Source organism: Bombus impatiens, unplaced genomic scaffold (assembly GCF_000188095.3).
Source record: "Bombus impatiens unplaced genomic scaffold, BIMP_2.2 scf_0442, whole genome shotgun sequence".
In the NCBI taxonomy this organism is placed as follows: Eukaryota; Metazoa; Arthropoda; class Insecta; order Hymenoptera; family Apidae; genus Bombus; species Bombus impatiens.
Genome location: NT_176861.1, coordinates 411,353 through 430,165, shown reverse-complemented (window position 1 = coordinate 430,165; position 18,813 = coordinate 411,353). Strand labels below are relative to the sequence as shown.

General features: G+C 37.8%; 1 protein-coding gene across 2 annotated transcripts in view; it reads right to left on the bottom strand.

Moving 5' to 3' along the window:
* Positions 1-2,656, bottom strand: part of LOC100742519 (FK506-binding protein 2) — a 117,376-nt gene extending 114,720 nt beyond the window's left edge. The window contains exon 1 of one of the 2 annotated variants that reach the window (XM_012387051.3): positions 2,346-2,656. In XM_012387051.3, coding sequence (XP_012242474.1) covers positions 2,346-2,590 — 245 coding nt within the window. In that variant the 5' untranslated portion in view covers positions 2,591-2,656. The remainder of the gene's footprint in view (positions 1-2,345) is intronic. The other variant, XM_003490452.4, reaches the window with a different exon arrangement.
* Positions 2,657-18,813: the final 16,157 nt, after the last annotated feature.

Below are 18,813 nucleotides of genomic sequence, written 5' to 3'. Positions count from 1 at the left end.
GGTTCATTATTAACGATCGTTTCCATACTAATAGCATTTGCAATCTTTTCAATCGTTGAATGTAACTTTTCTAAATTGGTTACCTTTTGATTTTATCAGACAGAATATGACAGAACGTTACTTGTGAAATGATATACCAAGCGCTATACTTGCACCGGATGTTTTTCTTTTCATATATGCATATTAGGCATATATGAAATGCATATGCATATATTTTGCATATTATGTACTGTTAAAGTGGTTACCACTTCTAAAAAAACTCTACATCTGGTCTTTTTAGTCTTTTCAAACACCGAAGCCATCGACAGCGTGTAGACAAAAGACTGCGACGAAGATAGACCATAAACAGTAGACAGGTAACGTTGGTTTCGGGGTTTTCAGTTATTGGGTAACACAGCTAGCGTGCGGATTTGGACCAGTTCAAATTGTATTCTTACTTATAATTACACTTCTATTTAAATATATTTTCTGCCTTACAATTTATCCACGAGTTTTCTCTGTTTACACATCGAATAACCTCAACATGTACGTTCCATGTATTTCTGTACCTTGAAGTGTTATAGATACAAAGTCCGCAGTCATAAATAACATCATAAATAATAATCAATACGCTACATATAGAAATTCTGTGAGAATATTACCAGATTATTGCTAAGATTACCTGTTTATGCCTGTTTCTCGTACAAACGCCGCGTTGGCAGATCGTTCGTTCCAATCGCGTTCGAATGAATCATCGACGTGTAAACCTTTCCCGCCCAACGATACTGAAGATTCAAACGGAGCTACATTGACGCTGTTATCAACTATACGGGCGAACTTTGATCACGAAAATACATGTTTTGATGATTCCAGAGTTGAACGGTCTAACTAGTCTTTGACAATGTTCCCTAATCCCTTGATGTAAATGCAAAATCGATATAAATATGTATAGCGATAACGAGCGATCGAAATATGTATGCGAATATAATCGAAGTTTAAGAAGGCTGTGAATCGATTCGAAACACTTTTTGCTGCAACAAGGTAAATTCCAAGCACGTCGTCTGGAATGCGTACGACTTTAGGAGTGTTCTAACTTTAAGCTATTCAGGGCGCTTGTACTACGTGACATCGATTCTATGTAATATCTACTCGAGGATACAGTCTAGTTAATTATTTTCGCGTAGGGTTTGCGATGCAAATTCGCGTTAATACGAGGAAACTTAATGGAAGATTCTCGTCAGATCAGATTAGTCTGACAATATATTTAATAAGACATCGTAGGATCCCTAAAACTGCTTGTTGATTATTGATATTTACCTAAGTGCTTTGTGTATTTAGTTTAGTATTGATATAGGATAGTAATTCTTTTTGATACTAATAGACGATTAGTATTTATTTCTATACGGTGAGATAGTTGTTAAAAGATTGGAAATAAAATGAAAATATTTCTACATATGATACTTTAATTTGCATTTCGTTATTTCAATTTGTCGATAGAATTTAAAAGCTAGTTGCAAATCAAAAGCACTCTGATATCAAACTGCTGTATAGCGATCATTGGAATATCTTACGTAATGTCATGACGAAAGGGAAAATCTTCACGGAGACATGATTAATTCAAGATAGTTGGTCAAGTTTAGCATCGCTGCAAAGAAAAACTATGACAACAGCGCGAATCTTTTTTGCGCGACATAATGTTCCAGAAGAAACAGAGAATTATATACAAAGCTTATTACGTTGAAGCAAAGTTTCCTTAGCCTATATCAAACAACGTAATTCCAGAAATATACGTTTCTTTCTACATTTCTCTATATTATAATTTTTTACAAGATATTACGTACAGATATAGTTAGCTTTCTAAACTCACATTGATGTGACTTACTTCATTTCACAAAGATATCATTTCATATAGACTATAACGAACTAATCTAGCAGAGAAGATTACGACATGAGAAAATCTTACAAATCTTATACAACAATTGTCCCTAATCTTTCATCGTTGACATCATCCTAACTAACCTACATGCAGATACAGACGCTTACATTTGAATCTGGCATGCCAGAAGCCACTGGCGAGACCAGATGCCCAGCCGTTAAAACAGATGTTTATTTACCGAATGAAAGAACCTTTTGACCGCTTGACGAAAAAAAAAACCATATGGCAGTACAAATACGTCGGCCACGTAATCAGCGTAATACATTGCGTTCCGTGACACGTGTGCCACCGACCGACGAACTAACCTCTCAACGAGAGACGATCAAATAAATCGGAACAAAGAAATCACATTCTATTACACGTGGAATCTAACGTAAAATCTATCTGTTTCTCTATTATACGTATATCGTATTGGTAAAGTGTCACTGACCTTGAGTCGAACTTGGTACCATCCACCAATGTGCCGGTGTAATGCATCGTCAACTGGTCACCGATCTTCGATTTCGCGTCGCATACTTCCGGTACATACAGCTTTTCGACCTTCAGTCCCGACTGGTTCTGATCGGCATTTGCAAGAACAAGAACGGCGACGAACACGAGAAGCACCGTACGGCACGTCGCGAGCACGACACCCGCGTTATTATTTTCTAAACGGACAGCCATGACTCGGTTCATTCGTTGGCAAATGCTCGTAAGCAACTGAGTCGGTGTAGCGCTCTACTCCACCGAGCTACCTTCGTTTCCCACTCCCTCTGGCCGCTGGCTGCGCTGTACTTCGTTCCGAGATCAGGCGAACGCGTTGGAAAAGGACGAGAGCACCGTGCCGCCACATTGCGCCGTCTCATTGGCCCCACGAAATATGTAGGTCTCTGCCTCGGCCTCTTTTCCTCCTTCCTTTCCCTCTCTCTCGCTCCCATTTACTCTCTTTTTCGCTCTCCTTTTCCGTCCTACGCTCTCGCGTGCCAATCCTCTCTCGCGTCTCCTTTTTCCCTTCCGTCTCGTTTTCTCTCCCTCCAGCCAAACACTTCCTCTCGCGCATTTCCTTTCTCACTCGCCCGCGCAAAGTCCCTTCTTGTCTTTTCCTTGTTTCTTCCTCGTCACGGCTCCGTTCCACGGTACGGTTCGGCAATGTCGACCTTCCTTTCCTATTACACGCATGCCGTGGCTACGTCGCTATACCTAGCATCCCGGCTCTCTCTTTCTTCGAATCTAACCCGCGTGTCCTTCTTTCGAACAACCATTCGCGCCTCTTTCTTCCTTCTTTGCGCTAACAAACATCTTTCGAATCTCTCGTGATGAACCGAGTCGCGTCTCGTGGCATCTTCGTATGGCGTCTCAATTCGGGTCACTTTGTAATTTAGCCTTGCAGGCAGTTTCTTGGTCCTGTACAAGAAGCGCAGAGCATCGTTAGTACAGTGACGCGTTGGTTAGAATTTCTTGTGCGATACACGCTTGCTAAATGAGATTATATCGACCGATCGCGTTATTGTTTGTTATTATTTATTATTCTCTCGTTGTTGTTTATTACCGAGCGATTGAGTAATTTAACAAAATATTCTAAGATTATGGAGACAGGAGTTATACCGAAGCACAAATTGCAGTGTATTGTACCGCGCACCATTGAACCGCGATAGGGGGGACAATAATATGTTGCAGGTTATAGTAAAACCTCAAAATCGATCAGTAACGGATTTTTATTGGCATTTGAACTCCTCGTTTCGCATGATGTAGCATGATTATGGCATTATGTACTACATAATACTGATATTATTCAAAGCAGTATCATATTATATGGCACTAGAGGATTATGTCGATCGATCGATTTTAAACGATGAAATATTGTGGCCCAGAAACGCCATTCTCCGCGTTATCGGATGGCAAAATTTGAATAAGAAAATTGTGCGATAACATAGATCAATGAGAAGGAAAGCTAGCAATTAAGATATCTTTTTCTTTCAATTATTATTCCCCCTCGAGAGAAACCTGTCCAGTACAACCTCTTGAGATAAAATAATATAAATGCAATTTTTACAGCATATTTTTACTGTTTCTGCAAGACGATAAGAATTCTTACAAACATCTAAAAAAACAAAGATCAACCACGTCGACAGAACCGCGCCTGATATACCAAAACATAGAAAGATACACAATTACTGTTGGTGTATTGAAACTGTAGAGGAAAACAGCGCAAAGTTCCTTAAACGCGCGAGACTAAAGCTCCCTAAAAACATTAACGAAGAGATAAACGAATTGTGACAGGATACGGTGGTATTAAAAAAAAAAAAAAAATAATGAACGCTGTTTCGTTTCATTGTACAAAGAACAACCTGAAATATTATCGTTCTCGGACTTCGCTCTTTGTTTTAAACGGAAGTTCCAACGTTAGTGGCGCAACTTTTACATCAAAGAAAAACAAACTACGTTGACGTTCGTCTCCGCTAACAATTCTGCCAGGTTGCCGGTCGCTGTCGTAATTAATTTCCCTTTACCTGTCCAAAGGGTTTTTCAACCCTTTTCGTACCCCGTCCTACTTACCCATTTACCGACAGTCTCACGCAGCGTCTTCCAAGCCTCGTTCAAACCCTTTGCTCCTTTCCTCGAACGTAATCCTTTTTTTTCTAGGGCTTCTTTCACTTTGACGACGTGCGATATCTTTGCTCTTTGGCATTACATCGTCGTTGTTTTTTCTTCTTTCTCGCATCTTTCGTTGCTCTTCCGCTCGTTTCCACGCAACAGATATCGTTATGATGCGTGTATAGCTCTTTCTGTAAGTTTTCTTCTTCGTGTTCTTCTGCACGTTCGGTAACTACGTGTCCATTTCCAACCCTTTCTCTTTCACACTGCTCACCGTCCTACTTTCTTCGTTTGCCAGCCGTGTCACAGCCGCAGCCAAGCGGACTGCAACATCGCAATACGTCTCTTCTTGCACGGAACCGCGTGCATCAACGCTGCCAGCAATGTTCAAAGTTACACGCGTATCTCGCAACTCGCGAATGCCTCGCTGCATCCCGTCGCTCACCAGCAAGAAATCCATCCTACCGATTAACGAGGTTTGCGAATTATACGCGAAAATTAGGCGCACGAGTATCACTCGGTGAACACTCGACTTGGTTTTTAGAATTTCACGGCTCGATGATACGATCCTTTCGAGATTTCCACGAGTTTTCAATTGATGCTGTTTAACACTCGTGTCGAGTGTATTTTTTGAGAGTTGTGTTGACATGTAATATACAGGGTCGTGTTGGAAATTTTACATGGAAAGTTAATACATAGAGAAACTTAAAGCTATAATCGTATTGTCGATATAAGTTATTAAGATAATTAAAAATTGTTGGTCAAAGATCGTTCTGTTTAGAGATGTCGTATTTTATGCAGATTAATTGTTATGTAGGAAAGATATTCTTTATGCTTTTAAAATTAATTTCTTTATGTTACATAACCTTGAAATAACAAGAAAATATTAGGAAGATACATATTTTGATTTACTATACGTAAGTCGATGACGAATTTGTATATGTTGCGCTAACGATAAAAACAAAATATTTGTTATTATCAAAAAATATGTAGACATTCATTATCATATATTTGGGAGAAACAATATTATATATTTATGACAAATATCTTCAAAGCATTCATCGTAATATATTTAGCTGCATGTGATGTAAAATATTTGATCGTCTCTATTTTGTTGGAAAGTAAACCTGACAAATTATTCCAAATTATTCCATAGGTACATCCGCTCCATCGTGTTGAATTTGCGTTCCATCAAATTATCAAATATAAATTTATACCTACAGAGTGTTGGCCGATGATTGTCAAGTTTTACGTCATGTAAAATAAACTCATTATATAAATAAACTTAAAATCCTCTTTCGTGATAATTTCGTCCCAATCAGAGATAATTTATTTTTTCCTATCGACAGAAATATTAACGAACACAATTCCACTGTGTAACTCGGAATTTATTATTCGCAAAGCGAAATACAATTTATCGACAAGAAACTTCACAACACTGGCCATTGAAATATCGAGACTAAGATATCTGCTGAATATATTATCGTTTCGTATATTATTACGGGAAATATCTAACTTTTAATATCTAAAAACAAAATATAATTACATCGGATTATGTTACTCTCGAAATCACTCGGTTCTTCTCTGAACAATTCTTTCATACAGGTAATTTACGAGTAACTTGTAATTACAAAGCCATACAAAATCAGATGGAATTTTATTATGTTGGAAATACATAATATGAAAAACTACGTATACCACTAACCAATACTGTTCAAATTTCCGACTATTCTGAATAAATACGAGGAACGATGATCAAGGATGGAATAAAAATTCCAGTTTCAAATATTGGCTCACCACCACCATGAAAGCAAGCACTTGCCTATCTAGATATTCTACGGATTCTAATCCCCGGAAATACTATTTTTTATTTACCCAACCACATGTACCGATCGTTTCAAATTGCACATTCGAATCGCGCGGATTTTGCCGAATCGCGTGTTAAATTAAAACGTTCGTCACGAACGCTTCTCGTACGATCAATCCTTGTTGTCCTTTTTCTTTGACGTACAGTAGCTCTCATAAGTACTTACATGGACATCTTGGTCGATTTCTATTAATATTATACAGGGTGGTTGGTAACTGGCGGTACAAGCGGAAAGGAGGTGATTCTACGCGAAAAAAAGAAGTCGAAAATATAGAATAAAAATTTTTCGTTTGACACTTTGATTTCGAGAAAATCGACTTTGAATCTTCGCTCGGTACGCGTGCGGTACGTTATAACGGATCTCACTGTAGATCGTTGTCTCGATGGAAAAATTAAAAAAAAAGAATTTTTTTATTCCATATTTTCGACTTCTTTTTTCGCGTAAAATCACCCCCTTTCGGCTTGTACCACCAGTTACCAACCACCCTGTATACGTCCATACGTTAAATTTAATGTCGTTAATAAATTGTTAATACTGAAGAAAAAACAGAAAACTAATGATAAAAAGCAGTAGTTGTATACTATCTCCATTAAATCAACAAAAATATACGAGATTTAGATTATTTATTTAAAACATTATCGGTAATATGTTAAAACTAAATACACGACTCGGCGAAGTAGCTACTAAATGGTACTGAATTTTAAATATAATAGAGTCGATCCGAGTAATCTCTCTGTTAAATTGAAGAAAGTTTTTCCATCTCAACCGTAACTTGACATTCAAACAAACTACTTCCATAATGTTTAGCACTTACGAATATCACATTTTTATCGCATATCGACATTTAGAAACAGATTTTGTCGTGTAGTAACATTCTGTAAAAATTGTATCAAGGAAAAATAAAATCGCCTCAAATCCTCGTATTTATAACTTTGTAGCTATGCACTACACTTTTGAAAGGTAGCGTACAACGTACATATTACAGTACCGCGACAGTTCGTAAAGTTTCTACATTATCACGAATAAACTCGTTCCAATTACAACGTTCGTAACTTTGCACATTGCACATGCTTCTTTCCGTCCAAGGACTAATTCATCGGTGGGATTCATCGAAGCGCAATGACGCTGCTACCTCGAAATGGAAAACTCGAGTTCAGAGTTGTTTTCCTACCTCGATCCGACGAAACGCGCTGCTCTAGATGAATTTCATTTATTCTTAAATAAATGCAATTAAACGGACTACGACTGAAACGAATGTAGAACGGGAGAACATCGCTTGAAGAGTCGCGCAGAATTATAATTCGCGCGTTTACGTAGCTCGCGACCGCGAAAAGAAATGATCTTCGAGTGTTTGTTGAAATGGGATAAATGAAACCCCTTTATTGCGCGAGTAATTTGAAAGTAAGAAATGGGAGCGTTGTGAGAGGGTTAGATTAAAATTTTTATCTCGCTGAATTATTGAAGATGTCGCCACCAAGCTAAATTTCATTTACATGATTCTTTCAATTTTCACCATCTGCCGCTAGACTACGGATGTTTATACATTTGGGTAAAAATTTAGAGATACAAAAATGCATAGAATACATATATTAAGTTGTCCAAAACGTGTCTTTCTTTTACAGACACGTCTTTTACAACAACGCATCTTTATACAAACATGAAACCTTATCTGTCTAACGTTGTTCTTAATCTTTATCTTGATAGAACAAAATAGATCATACGTAATTCGATATAATAATGTAAAACGGAAAATGTTGTGCATATATTATTTCTTTATGAAACAAAAGAAACTTTTCGGACGACCTAATGGTGTAACACAATACTATATTTAGGGGGTGGAACACATCTCTACGTTTCTTTTATTTCTTCGCTTATATTTGTAAAAGTATGAAATTGCATAAACACATTTGTTGATGTTTATCATTATGTTACTGATACGCGCGTGTGCATTTTCGCGTACAAATGCGCAGAACATTTATTTCACAGGAAATTTTTAATTGGCGATTCGCCGATAGATCCGTTCCGGGAAAAATATGGCTCTATTAACTCATAAAATAACATTTCTATTATCCCTGTTTTATGATTGAATGTAGCGGAGCGAAGAGTAGTCGTAAAATAAGTTTCTAATAGACTCGGCACCTTAAAGGAGGGATATAGTTATCACGGTCCCATTGCGGACGATATCAATAGCATTGGAATGACCTATCTTTCGTTACAAGCAACAAAAGATCGAATTTCATAAAATATGGAGAACTTGAAATATTTGGACGTTACGAACACTGGACGATGCCAAGCAAATTCGTCAGAATTTCTTCTCTGTTCGTCAACGAGCATGACCTCTTTCGCAGGCTTTTGACAAGAAGAAACACGAGAGCCGGGTCCGCGAGAGAGATGTTTCGTCGAATCGTCCACAAGCTTGAACTCGTATAACGTCGAGGGAGAAAACGCGAAACGTTGAACTGTCTGCGTGGTTGTTCGTTACACGAACGGGTCACGACGTTCGGCCAGAAGTGAATTTGCGTCTGGCTCGCAGGAATCTCGGCGAGCCGTGACTTTGGCCGTGCCATCGCAACGCGTCTACATTCCGACTTCATGCATACAAATTATGTGATTTGTGGGGGATCCAGGCCTTTTGAAAGTTTCCAAGTCTGTTGAACAAGGAGAGGATCACAGAGTGCTCTATCGTCGATCCTCGGGGAGGAGAGTATCGCGTTCGATCGCGTTAAACCGAACACCGAAAAGGGAACGAGAAACGAGAAAGTTTTTCGATCCTGGCCGCGTGTACGCTGACTTAATTTCAACGTGGGTTCGTTCGACAAAATTCTCCGTTCCTTCTAACCTTTCTGTGTAACTTGCTCGTTTTATCCGCGACGTGTACGACGTTTTGTTGTCTGACGACGTTCACTGTTAACGAACTTACGAACGAAAGCATCGTGAGAACCGGTGTCTGCCGTGTTGGACAGGACCTTTTATTTCCAGAGAATACAGTATTTCCTGGTAATAAGCTCATTTCCACAGTTACGGTTTGTCGCAAAAATATTCGCGCCATTCTGAGCGGAGGCAAGAAATAGGATGTAATACTTCGGGCTAGACAATTGTTCCGAAGAAACAGTAACACCAGAGTTCATCTTATCGATGTATCTCTTTTATTGTCCTTTATTCAGTATCGTGTGTGTGTGTGTCTATGTACACATGTCATTGTTTGTCAAAGAGGTAAATACGAGGAAAACCGCGGCGAAAGTAGAGTACAGACTTTCATTGCGGAGCGGTTAAATATGGAAGTGACCTCCAGGTGAAATGGAGACTCTGTTATGCTAATTTATATTCATGCCGGATAGAATTGTTGAATGAGAGTTAAAAGGAAAATTAATTTTGATATTTATGTTTGTAGTTCATCGTCGAGTTGATGATTACTTTCAGTTTTACGTGGTTTTAATATACATGTCGCTCAGGGAGATACTTTTTTGGCTTTATTTTCAAGGAAACAATTTGTTTCTCTTTTGACGGTTGATTGATATTTCGTATTTTAATTACTCGTACCCGTACAACTTTAATTTCCCATTTCAACTTCAGTTAGAACTATTTTCAGACATTTAATTGTACGTAGAAATTTTATTAGCTTGCCAATAACGCGTTTTATTCGAATCTTTGCAAAACGGAATCATCGGTGTGAAATAAATTATCAATGAGAGACCGAGACAAAAGTATAAAAGCAAGGCATATTACAATGACGAATGCACGAAAAGTTGGTGCAAACCATTTGTTAGTCGGCACTGTATTTCCTCCAAGAATAATTACATCGCGAAATCAATGGAGCCCCATAGAAATGCGGTAGTTCCGTTGGCTCGTGTAACGACGCTACCAACTAATCCCAGTCGCGGCTGCTTAACGCATGGAAATTAATAATGAGACAGAATGGAAATCCTGGAGCGATAAGCCCTGGATCTACATAACTCAGCTCGTGGATTATACAGCGACGCAACGGTGCCGGTGCGAATTGAACGAACGATCGAGAAACAAACATGGAACCGGTTCATTTAATCCGGCGCGAACGCAACCCGCTTAACTTGAAAATTTCTATGCCCGTTATGACGCGGAAGCGCGGCAAATTAATTGCCTACCCGCGACAGACACTCCGTATTGTTCCAGGGAAATTTCTATGGTGCGCAAACTCAAATTATTTATTTCGCATTAAACTTAGAATTGTGGTCTTAGCCGTAGGACGAAGTAAATCAAATGAGTCTAGCTACGGTGTATGGTAGATTTTGTTACGTAAAGGACGAGAATAAATTTCCGATGTTTTCGTGCGTGCACTGAATTTAAAATGCAAAGTAAACACGAAACCGTACATGAAACACGAAACCGTGAGGGCGGAGGAAAGGAAGAGGCGAAATATATTATAGTTTATCTGGAATATATAGAAAATTAATTGCATGGAATGATTTAATATTTTTGATATTATTTTGCTTTTTTAACTCTTCATGCTCCACCGGCATGATACTGATAACATCAAACTGTTTCTTACATTGCTCGCATGAGATAAGAAATGGAAGGGCGTAGAGAACCATCGTACAGATAAATTTACAAATATTTATTTTATTCTTGCAGCAAAATTCTTGATTTCGTCAAAAATCTTCAAAGTGCAAATATTTTATAGTTATACTATGTTTTCCCATAAAAGATTAACACACATTAAAAATCATCGAATTACACGATACGATGTATAATTTGTAATTTTGTTCGCAGTTTAAAAACGTCGAAATACATGGTGTTTTGCGAATCTTGTCGCAATTGGATCAACAGATTCCGTTTCCTCGTATTCTTTCCGCGCATAAGGAATCCGCTTTGCAAATTACATGGCAAACAGATTCTGAAAGAGCGCTGTTATCATTTATTTTCTTGTCGTTAGAGAGGCGGGAGGCGGCATTAGGCAAATAATAACGGTTCGCAGGCCATTGCTCCTCTCTCCTTGAATCTCCGCAGACAGTTAAGGCCGTATCGCTGGAGCGAATTCTCGGGCCAAAGGAATTTTCGTATTCGCGTCACGTCGCCGTTTCTATACGTACCTACCTGCTGCATACCGTTCGATTTAGTGCGGTACCAGTGTTGTCCCGCCGTTGTCCCGCCGCTATCGATATATTAAAGCGAACACAAATAGACCGATTTGTTCTGTTTATTACGAATATCGAGCATTAACATAGGTGAAACTTGACAAATTGATTAAAATTCTAACACACGATATACTTCAAACGTAGAAAAAAACAATGCGATTTTACTATTACTTATCGTGTCAGCGTGAGCAAAAATATGTATTTTAAACGACAAGTGTCTAAATTTTGATATCAAATATTAAAACGCTTCGTCTTTGTCGTGATAGGAATTACCTTAACTGCTTCGATAAATTTCTAAAGTATCTCGATAAATAATCTAAATTTCAATTTATATGTTATAATTATATGGATCGAGGTAATTGACGATTAACATGGTATGTTGCTTAAAAGCAAAATAATATTATGTATACGAATTAGTAATTGTAAGCCAAATCGAACGAAAGAACACCGAATATGGGTCGAAAAACGCCGATGAAATTGAAATTTAGAGAAATTTTCTTATGTAGGTATGCTCGTGCTTTGAAAGTGATACAACTGGAAGCACGCAGGAATTATGTCTTTGAACATAGCAATATCTTCCTTCGTTGATTAAATTTATGAATAAGAAAAATTGCTCATAAAACAGAGCGGAGTACGTCCTTGTCATCTGCAAATTATAAATTTAAAGAATCGCATAAAGAACTTTCTCGTAATAATAATGTTGATAGATTCTCTATTTCTCATAGATCCAGTCACGTTTTTACATAATTTGATGAATGTATCTTCGCAATTATTCGGGTTGCGCCTCTATCGAGTGCAGTGAATTCGATATTGCGTAGCTTGTTTGATCGGTTTGGTTCGATTCGTAGCGCGTGGCAGTTATTCTTGTCTGTATTCTGTCAGATTAGCTCGCTCATATCTATGCCATGCCTGCTAGTACCGCTGTTATATATTACTACATGTCTTATGCTTGTGAATCACGTTTGTCTATTTTCTGTGACGCCGTGTCTTCCTATTTTATCTCGCACTTTCTTTCATTCCGTTTGCTCAAAGTGCTATTTGTGAGGTTGATACCTGTCTGAATCTAAGAGTAAAACAGAATTAAACTACTAAACTAAGCTTCAAATTCAATCTCAAAGGCCTTGAACATTGCACGGGATAATCAAACTTGTTATCTCACTGTTGATCTTTGATATAATAATGAAAAAATGAGAAGATATTGTACACTTTAGGTCCGATAAAGAAAGATATTAGCACATCTGCAGAAAACTCGAAATGAATTCGACGGTAAATCCTACAACTAAAATCTGAATCTGACTTGTGGAATCATTTGCAAAATCCATGGAACCAAATGACTTCATCCGACAACGCTCCATTTAATTTACAAAAGGAGACGCGAAGTTATGTATTTTGTTTCTTTCACAAGAGCTTTGGCAAAGAGTTTCTACGAAAGTAAAAGATATAAACTCTCAGATTCATCTGAGAGAAAAGAAACGCTGGAAAGATGACGCCGCGACAATCCACGGTGTTCGCCATTTAATAGTCGATTTTCCGATATCATAGTGATCGATATTACCTGTATTTGAAAATGAAACGGCTATACATAGGAGAATGGCCGCGGAAGCCTGATCTCACGAACGCTTAAGCGGCAAATGGCTCGAGCTTAATAGCGGCTCGTTTCCAGTGGGCACTGGTAGTTGGTTAAACGCGCGTAGTTTCGACAGGAAAGCTCGAAAGCAGGAGCGTACGTAACGCGAGCTTCAACCACTTTGAATGCCGGAGATAACTAAACTGGTACTCTTGTCCGCGGATGAGTTCGGGGTTAAGGGAAATACCGCGGCCTGCGGTGTGCTCGATTGTTCATCCAAAGGTTCTATCGCGTTACGCATTACATATATTAACAATTAGCTAGATAAACATGCGCGAGATAGACTACACCCCTGAGTTACATTCCGAGTTACCTTCCCTTTCTGGCAATCGGTATTTTCCTGATAATACGTTTCTTGATAGCGTGAGACGCGAAACGCTCAAGATAGAATCGGTTTTAAACAAATACAAACTCAGCAAACTTATGTTTGCATTTGGATAATTTCAACCTTTCCAAGATTCGATTGTTTTCAGAATGTGGAAAAAATTGGCAATTGTCAGAAATAGAAACACGTCTTTTGACGATTTTCTCGTTGCGTGGTTTTATAAAGAAGATACGATACAGTAAAATTTGAGATCAGTTTTATCGAAAAGAAATATATCTGTTTTTTAGAGAATTAACAACTTTAAAAGCACAATCGAGCGTAGCAAGGTCAATATAATTCTCCGTAATTGAAATTTCACTTTCGAAAGAAAAGAAATTTTGCTTCTACCGACGAAGGAATCAAATACACAGTTTGACTTTCTAATTACAATAAGACGTGCTCTATAGATTTCTTCGTATCTGATTATCACGAACTACTATACCGAAGATACTACGTTTAAGAAATACTTCTAAAGACAGTATGACAATTCATAAGATCAACACGAAAGAGCTACGTACTACTCGTATTCGCGACAAATTTAATTCATAGAAGAAACAGTTCTTCTGTATCTTAGTCACCAATTGCGGCAAATGTTATCAAAATATCGCTTTCTCTGTTGCGGCAAACGCGTTTCTCGCACTTTTGCAACGTCGTTAGCAACAGGCTTGTGGACTTTGTTATCGTCTAATGTTGACAACTGTTAAGCGTCTGCGGCAGACAGTACCAGGCTCGGTCGTGCTACGCGATATTCAAAGGTGTCAACGATACGCGTACCGTTGATATACTTTCGCCTGCTCGATACATCTCGTCGCAAATTTACCAGTTTTATCGTGCACTGCTTGATCGATCAGTTTCTTGTTTGCCTATACGCAACAATTTCAACGACGAATTCTATGAATATTGAAGAAGCTGCTCGTTAAACGCAACGCTGTGGGCAATATGGAGGACCACTCGATTACTAGAATTTCCAACACAAGGTACGTTATCGCGAGAAACGACTCGAGGAACTGATTCGTCACGATTGCAACGCGGTTATAGTCGAGATTTGCTCCTTGGTGAGAATGTTTCGGGCCCTTCGGGGCAAAACAATTCCAGACTGAATTTGCAAATGATGCTTCTCGGAGAAGTTTATGGCTGATAGACGCTTTCCTGTGTAATGATTTAGAAACTAGCGGTATTAGTAAACCGAATCACAAGTTACCAGGATTATAAATGTTTCTTTCACAGTTTCGATATGACCCTAGAAAGATTGACCTGCTAAATACAGGCCAAGCACAATTCTCATTGAAATAATTTCCAATACGAGATGACGATATTTTTGTCGTCAATAATAACAATTTTAATATTCACGGTACCATGTTGAAAATAATACGTCTGTGCAATATTAATATTATATTTGGAATTAACACAGTTCTGAAAGTCATATTTCGAATTGCTTGCCACTTCCATTCAACGGGCTAAGCGATCGAATATTTATGGAAATTAATTGGATAGTACAGGTATGTTTTTGAGATTGGAATCATCTGTGGAAGGATAACGCGAGATACGAATAACCGCATACTACTCGATCTTAGGGAAATCGTATTAAATAAACTTGAACTTGAAAAATAGGATGTCAATGAAACGCAAGCGAAATATGATTGATGCTTAGGAGTTGTATGAATCATAATCGAAATTCTTAAATACTAGAAAATCCTTGATATAGATATATATTGTGGTAGGTAGAGTGCGGATGTTTATACAAACTCAAACTTTTATAAACACAATTGAGATAAAGAAAATAACGATATATGATAATTAAGAATGATATTATCCAAATGATAAACAAATGACCAATTCAACAACCTAAATAAATGTTACCTAAATAATGTACAACCTATATAAATGTTTCATCTATTAAATATTGTTATGAGTACTACATTTCGAAGATTTCATGTATTTTGGCATATTCTGAGCATGCTGTGTATTTTTGCGTCTATCCATTTTTCGTAAACGCATAAACATCCGCGTTTTAGCTATGACAAATATTTCCTTTATTTTCCATTCTTTCGTTTTCAATTTTCCTTTCTTTTATTCAATAACTTTCTTTTATTCGATAATAGTCAAATTTATTATATTTAATCAGTATCGAAAGAGAGCTATTACTTTTGCGAGGCTCAAAGTTCGGAACAATACATTGTCTTTGGCAATCTCGCTAACGAATAGGTGAAAATTAGAATGCCAGATCGAGGCAGAACAGCTCTCATTTGGAAATGACCAAAGGATCATATCGATCCATTGTAATTCTTGAGAGAGCGCGCGAGCTTTGAAATTTGTGCGGTGCCCCGCGGGAATGCGGATCTATTTGGATCGCTAATTTCGCCAGTTAATTTTAGGGAGGCTAACCATAGTAATGGAGTTTGCGGTGTGGGCCAAGCTTCTCATCCGTTATCGATAACGTCGATGGCTGAACTCCGTGTACCGGATGTCAGAGGGAATTGGACGTGTACCGAACACGTTTGAAATTCCTACAGAAAGTTCGGAGTACCGTTTGGCATTCCTACCCCAAACAATCGGCTACTTCCGACTCGGTCAAGAGATCCTGAACCTTTCGGCGCCAAGAACATGCGTTTCTCTGTAACTCAACCGCAATCGAAGGTTGATTCATTTCCTGCCCAGATTAATTCGCATTTACTCACGATTACTGTGACTAGTGACACCGCATCGGCTCAAACGATCGAATCACCTTGCTGGAATATGTAATTGTACAATGTTGGTCGACCTGCTCGCGCGCATAATGTGTTGGAATTTTGGAAAATTCAAAGGAAGATCTGCGTGAATGGTAGAACAATTTTTAAACGCAGCTCGTTCATTCTATACCGATACTCTGACCAACTTCCTCCACTTTTTATGACATTCCCTATTGTGGATCAGGTCACTTGTAACATCGTAGCCTCTGGAACTCTGTCTTTTTTCTTTTTATATTCATGCCTTTGCCTGAATTTTAATCTTGAATTTTTGACACGTTTTTATCTACGGTATAGTTATTAATTTATTTCGACGAATCTGAATCATTTGTTATGAATCGTAATCAATGTATTCAAACATACCTTTAGTTTAAATTTTAGCAATTTAGTAATTATACAAGTATGTGTATTATACAATATTTAACTCTTGAAAGCTATAGTCAAAGAGAATCACGTTCAATCCATCATGTTTATTCTAGATATCAATAAAATCAAGCAAGCGCAATTAAATATTCTATTGTTACCCGATATTCGATTTTCTATAGAAAATACATAGTTTCCAATGGATGTATGTCGGTAGTATTATTACGAAACAATAGTATGACAACAAAATGGGGCGGAAATTGCATCCATGATAACTTTTAAGGATAAAATTTACCGCTTTTAAAAAAGGGAAAATTTTACCTATAAATGTGAAAAATTTCTAAATTGTAATTTAGAATCCAAATTAATCGAATGATAAAGCTTCAGGTGACATTAAAAATAAGCTGAAAATTCTATTACGCCTTGACAATATATGAAATGAATATCAACATCCTCGCCCTGGGAACAATAAAGAAACGAATGATAATCACGCTTAAAATTCGTTGTGTTCCCATTGTTTTTCATACGAACGGACTAATCACGCGATGGACGTTTGAAAACAGAACTCCCATATTGCACGGACGGAATAAACGAACGATTCGGGCTGCGAAATTAAAATCTTTTCCCGAATTCCTTTCTCGACTCTCGGTCCGTGGAATCGCGTAATGAGCTTTTTGTTGCGTCCCGCGTTATTACAAAGTCGAAAATAATCACGAGAAATAGCGGAATTCGTAATATCACGAACGACAATCGGCCATGTCGACCTCGAATCCCTCTTTTTCGTAGCTGGTTTTGAAATAAAGTTGTTGCAATTTTTTTCTTCTCAACGTGTCATTTACTTTGGAAACGAATTTTTATGAACCGAAAAAATTATTCCGATAGATGAAAAAAAAGGAAGTGGAACGAAGAACACAGCGAATAACAAACAGCATCGTTTAGTATCTTTTGTCGTTCTGTTCGTTTCGATGCATCCCAGAAACCTGTGTGAATGTGCTCGGTACCGTTGTGAACATGATCACGTCTAGGCAGACAACAAAAGCTACTTGAACAGATCTCTGCTCTGCCAACGATTTTTCTTGCTATATTTCTCGTGAAAAACGCGCGTGGAAATAAGCCACGCTTACCGGATGTGATAATTCCACCAAGCATCAGAGATACGTGCACGATTTTTTACTTGGCCGCTCGAGTGATTAATGAATCTGCCCGCGAGATCATATCTTTTCAGTCGGTTCACTATGGCTGAAACAGCGACCGCGTTCGAGCGAATTCGTTGCCCCCAAAATGAACTTGGAACTTGAATTGTACGATACCTTCGTACGTGTTGGTGTCAGTTATACATATTTAAATTCTGTGATTTTTTCGATTGCGCCGCGATTATTGCGGTTGAATAAAAGATTTCTTAATTTAACATTTAAAATTCCAAATAAAGAATTAAAGACTTACGATTAACGATTTCGAATTATAACATTAATATTTTATATGAGAAGTTTATAAATATATTAATGAGATTACTAAATGTAAGTTGCTACTTCGTAGTGATGGAATCAACTTTTTATCGTTCGATTTAAAATTTGGATATAGCCATAGTCCGTATGAGTTCATCGAACTCTTCCTCGACCTCGAATCGGTATAAATCCAAATTACGAAAGTCGTTCCACCTTTACTCTGGAAGTTTCTGATTTAAGGAAATCGAAGTGGCACGAAAAACAGTTCTTCTCGAAGTAGGTTAATTTTAGCCTGACACATTATCATTATCGATCAATATCGATACAAACGAAATAATAATCACTGATACGTTATAGATATCAAACGTGTAAAATATCATCCTGTGGTAAAAGTGAATTCAAATGCGTGATATTAAAAAGAGAAGATTAAAAATATCCATATTAATACGGAATATCTTATTATAGCATGAAATTACCTTGTTTAAAAAAGGAAAGAAATCAATTGGTTAAATTCATAACAAAGTAAAATCAGATAGTGTTTCATTAGTCGACGATACTGTTTGTTGTTTCGCTAATTTAATGGTCCTTATACGTTATATGTTAATTGCACTAACCGTGTGATATCGTTCGAACGAGTTTCGTCAATTAAAAGCATTAGATTTCGATTAGCAACAGCGACTCTCCTCGTTGCTTTTCAGCGATTTCATCCCGTTATGATACAACGCTTTTTCGTCCTTTTTCACCATCGATCTAGTTTGTACGACGAAAGGCCTTTGAACGTTTCGAACATTGCGAAATAATTTCCTGCTTGACTGCACGC